This window comes from Sinocyclocheilus anshuiensis, unplaced genomic scaffold, assembly GCF_001515605.1.
Source record: "Sinocyclocheilus anshuiensis isolate Anshui unplaced genomic scaffold, SAMN03320099.WGS_v1.1 scaffold51, whole genome shotgun sequence".
Lineage (NCBI taxonomy): Eukaryota > Metazoa > Chordata > Actinopteri > Cypriniformes > Cyprinidae > Sinocyclocheilus > Sinocyclocheilus anshuiensis.
In genome coordinates, this window is record NW_015548296.1 from 826278 (window position 1) to 838091 (window position 11814).

Consider the following 11814-nt stretch of genomic DNA (forward strand, 5'->3'; position numbering starts at 1 on the left):
GTAGTTTATCTTTCACAAAGAAACACACAGCGCCTTCACGACATAGCGGCGGTGGCAAGAACAATACTACAGCGAGAATAAAAGTTACGCCTTCTTTCTTTGCGTGAACATTTGGGCAGCGGATTTTTTGTGGAGTGAGGGGAACTAAAATCGCCTAGCTATGTTTACAGTGTTTATTATAATGTGAGTAAACATTTCGCGTCGGCATTAGGGCTATTTCTGAATGAAATAATAAAATGCGACTTATACGCGACTTATGTTTCTCCCCCCTAAAAAACATTTTTTATTTTATATGCGTAGCATATTTTAACCATGCAGCAAACCTTTTTAAATATTTTGTTAAATTACTGAAAAAATAAATAATTAAATGACTTTTTAAACCGTTTAACTCAGGGTTCCTCAAATCTTGCCCTGGAGGGCCAATGCGCTGCAGAGTTTAGCTCCAACCCTGATCAAACTCACCTACTGAATGAAATAATAAAATGCGACTTATACGCGACTTATGTTTCTCCCCCCTAAAAAACATTTTTTATTTTATATGCGTAGCATATTTTAACCATGCAGCAAACCTTTTTAAATATTTTGTTAAATTACTGAAAAAATAAATAATTAAATCATTTTTTAAACCGTTTAACTGATTGTATTAATCGGTCAAAATTCTTACGGTTGGTTAACTTGTTAAACGGTTAAAAATGAACATCCCTAGTTGTGAGTATTTGCAGCGAATTTCTTTATTTAGTTGTGTTGTGAGCATTTGCAGCGTGTGTGTTGTCAAATTGATGAAGATGTTTTCTTAATTTGCAGGTGTTTTTTCTATTTGCAGGTGTTTTTTCTATTTGCATGTTTCATTTGCAGCGCGTTGAGCTCTCTCGGCCACCGTAGAAAACACTTTTTATGCGATATCATGTCTTTCAAGGGTATTTGAACAAATAAATTGGCTGAAAGTAACTTTTTTTTTCTTTCAAAATACCAGTCACGGTTAGTCTTTGGGAATTGAATCTACTGTCCGACTTAAGCTGTTATTAAAAGGGGCATTAAATTAGATTCTAGCACTGTTTCTAATAGTTTCAATAGTTCTTTTCTAAGGTTTTACAGGAAAAAGGACATTTTATCGTAAACTATGATTACCACAGTAAGTCATGATGCAACTTCCCGTGTACCTGTGTCAGGTATGCGAGTTTACCTGCGGTAGCGCGGAGTTGAGCTGTCTCTGAAGCACATCTCTCTCGTGAAGCACATCCTGGAGTTTGGTCTGCGACTGGATGAGGGTCTCCTGTGTCTCCCGTAAAGACTCCAGCAGCTTATCTCTTTCATCTAACATATTCACCATCAGCTGTTCAAAATTAGACTCGGCATCCGTGCCGTTCTGAGAGCCTCTCTGGGAACTCACCGAGTCCCCCTCATTTATGGTTGGCATCACTTCACACATCATATTGCTCGGTGTTCTATGAAGTCTAAGTCAAATTAGAAATTGCTTTTGATTTTTTTTTTTATTCAGGTTTGAGGTGCACTACCAATATTTAATGCCATTTATATGCACATTAAACATGTCCATGTAATTTAAAATGCATATGCATCCTCTAATTTCACTAATTGCATGTCTGTCTAGATTCTTCACACACCTTGACCTCTCTGGTCCATGATTGTCGGCCTTTTCCGCTCTGACATTATCCACCTAGTTTGACTTGGAACTCAATGCATTTCGCTGGACGCTCATTACAGCGCTCGCCACACGCATATTCCGATTTCAGCTGATTGAACCTCGGCGCCCTTCGCTTTAACATCCACCAGTTGCCATTAACCTTTAAGAAAACGGTGAAATTCGCGTCTGCCGCATCCTCCAGATCCCTCTGCCACCACCACCACCACCATCATCATCATCATCTCCTTGCACGGCGAGCCGAGCGAAGCGCTCCTCCCTCTACGAGCTCATTCTCGCTTGCAACACAGCTATTCCGCTATCTCCACAAACATTCGCGCATGTTTTAAAATATGAATGCGCCGACGCTTTGGTGGATGTGAAGGTTAAACGTCTCCCTCGTCGTCGGCGAAAAGCATATCCACCCGGCGTGGCTCTGTAAAGCTCTTCAAACAGCGTAAAATCGGAGTTCCTCACATCAGCACCACGCGACTACATGACTGTCATGCACGAGACGCCGTGTGAGAAATGGTGTCACGCGCAGCGCCCTCTGGCGGCAGGCAGGTTCATATAAACCACGGACATATCATGAAGTGCCTATATAGTTTTTATGAAAACGAAATGTATCTCATTATTAGGAAATCTCATGAACTTTTGCAGAAAATCTCATATTTCTGCCCCCTCAGTAAAATCGCGTTCCGGGCCCCCTCTCCCTCGCCGGGCCCTTGGAGTATATATCTATATCTCTCTCTCTCTCTATATATATATATATACTTTTTAATGAAAACCCCACAAAAAAATCTCAATATTAGGAAATCTTATATTTCTATTATTCTTAAATGTTATTCAACTTTGTTGTATTTTTCAGTATTGTTTTACTCACTTTAATAAAAGACATAAAAAACATTGTCACATTTGCTTTTATGTAGATGGAAGTTCTCTGAAGCTAATATTTTCATGACCAGAGGAAATATATAACGTAAAATAAGTAAATTAATAAATGAGACAAAAAAACAACTCTGAGAAAACAGAAAAAAAGAGAAAAATAAATAAAACAAATATTTTTAATGAAAAAAATGTTTCCCAATGTTTCTGATTCCTTTATGTAAAACAAACAGTTTTTTTTATTTTTGATCAAAGGTGCTTAAAACCGCCTATTCCTTATAAAGAAATTTATCTGATGAATTTTATAAGAAATAAAGAATCTTACTTACTTTTACTTTTAGTCATTTAGCAGACGCTTTTATCCAAAGCGACTTACAAATAAGAAAAATTTAAACTAAAAGCTAAAACTCTATAAATACTATATACATACACATTTAAGAAAATAAAAGAAATGAAATAAAAATGACAAATGCATACAACAACATTTCAAAACTAAACATATAAATGAAAAAAAAAAATAATAATAAAGCTAAAAACAATTCAAAATATTAAAAGAACAAAAGGTATGAGTATAATAATGATTCTAACATAACACTAAGCCAAACACCAAAAACAAACAACTACATATGTGTATGTACAGCCACACACATATGCATATACATGTACATATATATAAATACATTCAATATATATATAATTTCATTTCCATTTTGTATGTTGAAGTACTGAAATAACTCAAATTAAATAAAACTAAAACTTAATAAAAAGCTATATAGACATAATAAAAAACTAATAAAATGACACATTACTACAACTGTAACTAAAGCTAAAATAGATAACTAATACAAATCAAACTACATTAGTTTATCAGTAATCCTTAAAAAATAACACTGAGCCAAACACACATGCTAAAATAACAACAATTTACTGACACATAGTAAGAAATGGTTATAAAAAAAAAAATCTAATCTAATCTGGAATCTAAAAGGATTCCATTCAAACTTCATGCACAAAATGACTTTTCTCGAGGTTCAGTAGTCTTTTCATTGTTTAAAGAGATTCTCCATTATATTTATTTGCACAATTTATGGTACTTCGAGACACTTTAAACGTTAAAAAAAGAAACAGCTGAGATGACGTCATGGTTTATCGTAACAATTTTTTTTTTCTCTGAAGCCTGAGGTTATGAATATACACCGTCTGATTGGACAATTCTTCTCGCATATGATTTCTGCGTCCAATTAGCGTCCAGTCTGGTGAGTCGTGTGCTTTCTGAGATCTCGCGAGAATGTACGCGACCTTGTTCGTCAGTTCCATGATGGCTGAAGATCCCGGAGGAGCTTTCTTTAATTTCACCCTCATTTTTATCGTTTTTTCGTTACCTCTGCTGGAAAGATGGCAGGGCACACAGCCTCGATAAACGGCCATAGACCCCCGCTGTCGTCATGCCCAAGAAAGGGAACCGAAAACGGCTGAAATTTAGAGCCGAGGATGTTTGCTCGGAGTCAGGTAACAACACAGTGAGGCGGGCTTATGTTATTATGTGTGTTGCGGATAATAGCCAAAGTCTATTCTCTTGATTTCTTGTGTTCCTTCATATTTTCTTACAGTAACTGTGGCTGACTATGCCAACGCCGATCCCGCCATCGTAAAGTCGGGAAGAGTTAAAAAGGCTGTTGTTAATGCAATTGAAAAAGAAGGTAAAATCATAAATATGATGTATGAAAGCTCATTTCCGCCCCATAATAACGAAAGAAATAATGTGGTAAATAATTATGAAATAAAAAGTCATAATTCTAGCATATTGAATCATAACTGTGAGTTAAAAGCCTTTTTGTCATAAGTGTAACTTTTCATGTCAAATTATATGAAGCCCTGAATTAAACTGCAGATTAGACTGCTTCTGGAGCTCCTCAGTTTAGTTCAGCTCTCAAACTCTTGCTTGTACTTTTACAATGACCCCAAACACCTTTAATTAGCTGATTCAGGTGTGTTTGATTAAACATAAATCTCCATAAGCAGGCCTGAACAGGCCTTGGTTCAGTCTATTTAGAGCAGGGGTGTCCAAACTCGGTCCTGGAGGGCCGATGTCCTGTAGAGTTTTGCTCCAACTTGCCTCAACACACCTGCCTGGAAATTTCTAGTATGCCTAGTAAGACCTTGATTAGCTGGTTCAGGTGTGTTTGATTAGGGTTGGAGCTAAACTCTGCAGGACACCGGCCCTCCAGGACCGAGTTTGGGCACCCCTGATTTAGAGGATGATTTTAACCAGTATGTTGAGAATAAGTTTCTTTTAAGACATTTGACACTTTAAAATAATAATTAAAAAAATTACTCTGATCTTTATTCTGTTTCAGTGAAATTACTCTGTGGGCTTGAGGCATCCCAGGGTCCTGTGCAGGAAGTGCTCTCCTCTGCAGCTGGTGTGAGTAATACAGCCCGTGAGAGCAGTGATGAACTGGACTCAGAGGAAGGGGATGAAATCAAAGGGTCCCGCAAAAAGAAAAACAAAAGATGCAAAGGTAACTGCAGAGCATTTGGCCCAGTAAGTTTTCTAATGCAGGATTTCCCAAACTGGGGTTCAATTAAAATACAAACAAAACATTTTCTAAAAAAAAAAAAGGGTAAATTTTATTTGTTTACCAGCATGCCATTTGACCATTATCAGTGAATGTGCAAATGTGTTAAATTGAAGTGTTAACTTAATCTCAATGGGTCCTTCAAGTAAATATTTTAGGTCAAAGGGTTTTGGCTGACTAAAAGGTTTGGGAATCTCTGTTCTGATTAGGGTTGGGTATCGTTTGAATTTTATCAATTCCGATTCTGCTTTTCGATTCCCAGTTTCAATTCCAATGTGATTAAATAATGATATCAAACATTTTTATCCTGTGTCTCTTTTTTGCAAACCATTTATTGGAGCTGAATACCATGAACAAAAATCAACAGGCTACATAAAAACTGGACTCTTTAAGAGCTGTTTGTGTGCAAAATAGAACTGCATGATTCTGGATAAATTAGACAATAAAAAATAGACAACTAAACAAAATCATGTAATTTATGAATAAATGATTCAGTGACTCAATCAAGATGTACTTGTTTCATTACTGGATGAATCAGCGTTCTTGAACGAATCTCTTGTATGATTCAAAGACAAATACATTTTAACAGACTCTTTTCGCCACCTACTGGCGTAACAATGTAATCGATAAATCTTCATTTGAAGTGTCAAATTACTTTCAAAAGGTGATTTACTCTATTTTGATTGTACACATCAGAGTTTATATCTGAACTATAAACTTTTATCCCAGTACTTCTGTGATTTGAATGTTTGTAACAGAAATAATGATACTATGTGACTGAAAAGCTGTTTTATTCATGACAGACAGCTGCTCTCTTTAGATCAATGGCAGCACGAACACAAATTTAAGTGTTCAAATCACACTGGTGTGATCGTACTCTGCACGGACGAACCAAGTGATCACAACATTGATCGCACACGTCAAAGGTTGAGGAATGAAACGGATGAAGCATTGTAATTTAGGAACAGAATCACGTTGGTGTTTGAATCGTGTTCGCGAACTTCTATTCGATTGATCTATTAAATTAAAGTGCTTTGTCATGTTGGTGGTGAGACACCTCTCTTGCAACATGTTTAGCTATCACAGATATTATACTTAGGTTTTTTGGCTTCTGGTTGCAAATGTAGCCAAACTTTGGAAAGCTTAGATTAGCGAGCAAGGTCCTGGCAGATCGCTAGGTCCGGTCCTCACAGATGAAGAAAAAAAAGTGCCTAGGAATCGATAGGCGTATCGAAATTTTAATTTGACAACAAGTATCCGATTCCTGACCTTAAGTATCCGATACTGGAATCGGAATCGATTTTCGATTCCCAACCCTAGTTCTGATGTTTTCTGATGTTGTTATTTTTCTTGAGCTTTTGAGTAACTCCTGTCATCATGAATGCCAGAAAACAGTGAGTGCATAGATGGAGAGGAGTATCCCATTGATATTTGGCTTCTGCTTGCTGCATACATTCGGCCAGAAGACGTCTGCAGATTCTCCTTGATCTGCAAGAATGCTTGGACTGCCACGTGCACAGCTGCATTTTGGACACGACTCTACAAAAGGTAGGCAGCCAAAACGTGGTATTAAATGTATTGTGGGGCTTTTTATAACAGTGGGCAGGCACTATTGCACTCCACTGGACATCCCTGTGTTAAATAAGGGTATTTATGCATGACAGTATTCCTCTTGATTTCTTTTTTAATTTTTATTTTGAATGATCTTTTTTTTTTTCCTTTTTCCCCAGGCACTATAATCTTGATGCAGACCTCCCCGATCGCCTTCAACCTGATTCTGTTGCAAAGATGCGTTGTCTTCGTGCACGTGTTATTCGCTCGCTTTTTCACTTATATGAGCCCTTTAGCTTGCGGGTGTCCAAAAGCCCTCCTCTCCCTGAATCTACACCTACCACACTCCTCAATTCCAAGGTTTGTAGACATACGCTCCTATTTAAATATGTTTAATGTGAAGATTTTTGTGTTGATGCCTTTCTTGTTCCCACAGTGTTTGTTGTGTTGGGTCAACAAAGTTTCTGGAAGTAGGTCAGAGCTGATGTGGGAGTTCAACTTCAAGTTTGTGAAACTGGTATGTTCACTACATTGTCATAAAAGTAGAATATGAGATTTAATTGCTTTAATTCTGTCGGATTTTCTTTTTCAGCCAACCAAGGGCAAAAACGGATGTGGTTTGAGTCTTCAGCTGCCCAAGCAGTATAAAGATGTTCACACTAATCCAGACTCGGACTGTTATCTGCTGCGGGTCACTACCCTCAATTTCATTTTCACTTCTGTTGTGATGGGCATGACGTTAACTTTGGTGAGTGATGAGAGAATCCGTTTCACATAATATTTTTACATTGTTGAATTACAGGAGGATAACGTGTAATCCTGCTGCTGGATTTCTAATCATCAGGTCTTTAAAGTCCCCCTGTAGTGAAAATCAAGTTTTTTATGTTGTTTATTTGTCTATATGGTGTTTTTAATATGCCTTTAGACAAACCATGTGCCAATCTATTAATCAACACCATTGCTGAGTATTTTCTCCTTAAAACTGTAGTTTCCCAAAGGCTGACCCAGAAATACGGTTTGAAACAGCCCTCGGTTTGCTACGTCACAAACCAATAACCAGTCACGTCAAGGGATCGATTCCTATCACTAGCATGCAAAATATTCCAATACCAGCACAAAACCAAAAATAAATTAAAGCAAAAAACCCATGAAGCTGTGGTTTAATGTGAATTTAGAACCGCTAACTTGCATTATAACCCGTGGCAACAGTGTAAAAGTAGCCCGGAGTCAGACCCACCTCTCCCGCATCGTATTTGACTACAGGGGGACTTTAAAGCTGGAATACACTACTTGACTTTTGCCCTGATTTTCAGTCTGGAAGAGTTGACAGTAGTTGCCAAAAATTAGAGTCTGCAGATTTCTGATAATCTGAGATTTCACAAATCACATTGTATAATGGGCATAGGCTCACCTTCTCATTTCTTTTTTTTAATCTTCAATTTTTGATTCCAGTTGAAGGATTTCAAATAAGTTTGATATTTAACTGATTTTGCGACATGTTTTCATTTCTCGACGAGGAGTGTGAATTTTTTCAGAACAACTTTAAAGTCTAACAGAATGTGATGCTATGTTGTTTAGTGTATGACACCCAGTTTTTCCTCTGTAACCGTTTAAAAAGTGAGCAAATGTATGATGCCTAGTGTTTGAAAATCTGTCCAGATTTCAAAAGTTGTGTAGTGTATTTCAGATTTTAGTACATTTTTGCTTTGTGCTGGCTGTCACTTGAAATTTGTAGTGCTAAATTTATAGCCTTAGAAACTTCAGCATTGTGTTCTTTTTAGAACGTGGAAGTCATCTAATGATAGTGGTCTAGACCAAGCTGAAGTTTCCACATTTCTTTTTGTTGAAGGTTTTACTTACAGTGTAAATGCAAGTCATGCTGATGTCATAAATGCCAATGAATCATTCGCTCCTTGTCTTTCAGTTCACCATTAATGTGAGCACAGACATGAGGCACCACCGAGTGCGCCTGGATTTCCAGGATTCACCAGTCATTCGAGGGAAGAAGTTTAGGGGTGAACAAGGGGTGCAGGTGGTGCTGGACCCTGTCCACAGCGTGCGCCTCATGGACTGGTGGCACCCTCAGTACCCCACATCCTCATATAATTAGACTGAACTCCAATCTTCTCAGTTACAAAAACATTGCAGAAGACAATTGAGGCCTGTTTCAACCAACCCTAAAGTCCTGGCTTGGCAGTCTTTTTTTTTTTCTGCTGAATTTTACTCGTTGCACTTAGTGTGCTGCTTTTTATAGTGTGCTGATCTGTAGTCCAAACTCAGGGTGTCATGACAATGTATGTGGCAATTGACTTTAATAGTCTGGGTACTTGCCATATTAAATTTGATAAAAATTCAAACAAAGTGGCTGCACGATAGAAGTACACAAGTTAGAAGTCAATTCAATATGTCATGATGCCATTGTCCAACTATTTTTTTTTTCCCCCTCTTTTCCTGAATGATCAAATTCCTAATTCACAACAATGTGACCCTCTGAACAGACTCTGCTTGCCGCCCTCAGTTTTTATAGCAAAAGTCTTTTCAAATTAAGTATGGCATCTACCCCAGTACATGGTATAATTTTTTGCCCCTTGAGTATGATTTAGAAAAATCAGCATTGAGTTATAACACTTGCATAGTAGGGTTTGCATGACTCTAATCTTGAATCATATGTTAATAGTCAGTTGTTGGTTTTAGTTTTTTTCTTCAATAGCATTCCCAAGATTCACCTTAACTGTAGATTTCTTATTCTGCCTCTCTGCAAATTTATAAATGGGTAAACTGGATGACCATTCAATCTATCAAAAAGAAAAAAAAAACAAACAAACAAATTATCTATTAAGGCTGGTCAGCTCTAGAGAGGTGTAGTGTAACGCATGTTGAATACCTTTAGCTTGGTGTTAGGTTTAGGGACAAAAGCTAAGATTTTATGTATTCGGTGCTTTCTGTGGAGGCCATTCTGAGTTCAGCTTTGCTACTGTGCATGTTTGCCTAGTTAAATCGTGTCTAATTGACGGCATTGGCAAGGGCGTTTCTAGGTGTTGTAGATATTAAAGTGTCTTTGGTTAAGAGAATGTTATTGTTTGTGATCAAGAGAAGTTATTAAATCTATAGATAAAATCCAAAGTCAACATTTATTTCCTTATTACAATCAAATCCAGAAGTTGTGCTTTTGTGAAGTAAATTCTATGTTTCTTTTCATTTGAAGCTTGCGTTTTGTTTTAGAATGGAAAACGAAGGCACTGATGTTTCACTTTATTAAAAAATGCACACCATAATCAGTGTGTTTTTTTGTGGTTCTGTCCTGTATGGGAAAGAATAGGATCAATACTGACACCCTGTGGGCCAATCTGAAGCAACAACTGAACCCAACCACTGAAAATCTGCAATTGCAATAGATTTTTTATTATTATTATTTTAAATTCAGATCATGTAGATTGTCTTTGGTTGTAATGCCACTGAACTTATTTATTAAAAATACACGTGTATGATTATATACTTTTTTGGAAAGAAGAACAGCAGTGCATAAAAGGAATGCTTAACCACTGAATACTGTGACTGACCAATCAGTGTTCAAGAGATCTGTGCAATTATTGAGATAATATGTGACCCTGGACTACAAAACCAGTCTTAAGTCGCACAGGTATATTTGTAGCAATAGCCAACAATACGTTGCATGGGTCAAAATTATTGATTTTTCTTTTAAGCAGTAAATATCATGTTCCATGAAGATATTTTGTAAATTTCCTACCGTAAATATATAAAAACTTAATTTTTGTCTAGTAATATGCATTACTAAGGACTTAATTTTTTATGACTTTTCTCATTCTTTTTGACTTTTTCATACATCAATTGAAAGCTTATTTATTCGGCTTTAATATGATGTATAAATCTCAATTTCCAAAAATTTACCCTTATAACTGGTTTTGTGGTACAAGGTCACATATATTTGATTTACACAATGATTTATTTTGCAATAGTAACCGATTGATTGGATATTATCCCTTCATTTTGGAAATAAGATTATAATAAAAGCATTTGACCTTAAACTAGTTAAACTAAGGATAATTATTTAATTTTGTTATGCTAATTGCCATAAAATATTGCAGAGTTGGGGTACTTGGACTCGGACTGCAATTGTGAATGAACTTGGACTCGGACTTGGATATTTTGGACAGAAATTTTTCAGAGTACAGACGAATCCATGTCATGTGTAATATAAAATTAAATAAAAAAGTAACAAAAAAATAATATAAAAAGACCTTAATAAACGTCTCCCACTTAAACTCAATTGATTAAAAACTAGGACTCGACAAGGTGGACTCGGACCTAACACTGTAAAATAGCTAAATGTAACTGCACATAAAAGTTAATATGAAGGTAATATAAAATACAAAAGCTCATACAAAATTTGTCTACAAGTGTATACCTTTTGACAAGGTCTAAACTATATGCAACTACTTAAAACTGTTAGAATCTATATGAAGAATCTATAGCATCTATAAAAATCGACTCTTCATTCTTAAACGTTTACATGAAGCTGAACTACATTTCCCACAATGCTCTGTGAGCGCTGTGATTGGTGGCTTCGGCTGTCACAAGTGCCTACAGGTGACTGGTGTACAGCGCTGTCACATCACACATCGCAGTCAGAAAACAAATCGCACATCACACAGGGGAGTGAGTTCTGTTAAAATGATCGAGAAGTTGTAAACGGTGCTCTTTTGCAGTTTCGCTTCCGTACGACTGTAGAGGGAACTGATACCAGGTTGATTTTAAGACTGCACAGTTGCAGCTCCTTTCCAAAAACTACGTCCCAACTTTGTACTTTCTGACCTTCAGCGGGTAAGTGATACAGCCCATTGCGCTCCAGTCTTGTGTCTAAATAAGTCTGCCTCTGCTTGAGTTGCATTCATTTCCAGCTTATTCCATAGCGACAGTATTTACATGCATAGTCTACATGTTAACAGAAAACAGAACCCCAGTTGATGCGTATGCTTTTCCTTTTTTGAAAGTCATTGAATTTGGTAGGAGAGAGAAGTGACTCAAAACTGTATAATGATAAACTCAGGTATGCTTGAAATCATTATGCATTCTCAAGTTCAGTAGTCTTTGTTATTACATATTATATAAATAAAATAATTTTCGATGCTGTTCACGAGG

General features: G+C 36.7%; 3 protein-coding genes across 6 annotated transcripts in view; 2 read left to right on the plus strand and 1 right to left on the minus strand.

The window, feature by feature from the left end:
- ppfia4 (PTPRF interacting protein alpha 4) overlaps positions 1-2144 on the minus strand; it is a 123816-nt gene extending 121672 nt beyond the window's left edge. The window contains exon 1 of the mRNA XM_016443653.1: positions 1184-2144. Within this exon, the coding sequence (XP_016299139.1) occupies positions 1184-1432 (249 nt within the window). The 5' untranslated portion in view covers positions 1433-2144. The remainder of the gene's footprint in view (positions 1-1183) is intronic.
- Positions 2145-3804: 1660 nt separating this feature from the next.
- On the plus strand, positions 3805-10126 carry LOC107656009 (transmembrane protein 183A-like). Of its 2 annotated transcripts, XM_016443654.1 has the most exons (8): positions 3805-4033; positions 4135-4224; positions 4882-5046; positions 6492-6651; positions 6834-7014; positions 7091-7171; positions 7247-7402; positions 8579-10126. In XM_016443654.1, exons 1-8 carry the CDS (start codon positions 3970-3972, stop codon positions 8762-8764), a joined length of 1083 nt encoding a protein of 360 aa, XP_016299140.1. In that variant the 5' UTR covers positions 3805-3969; the 3' UTR covers positions 8765-10126. The 2 variants fall into 2 exon arrangements, with proteins under 2 accessions (XP_016299140.1, XP_016299141.1); XM_016443655.1 differs by lacking the exons at positions 3805-4033; positions 4135-4224 and adding an exon at positions 4763-4795.
- Positions 10127-11280: 1154 nt separating this feature from the next.
- LOC107656010 (transcription factor EB-like) overlaps positions 11281-11814 on the plus strand; it is a 35181-nt gene continuing 34647 nt past the window's right edge. For all 3 annotated transcript variants that reach the window (XM_016443656.1, XM_016443659.1, XM_016443658.1), the window contains exon 1: positions 11281-11496. The gene's annotated coding sequence lies outside the window, so the exon portion shown is untranslated. The remainder of the gene's footprint in view (positions 11497-11814) is intronic.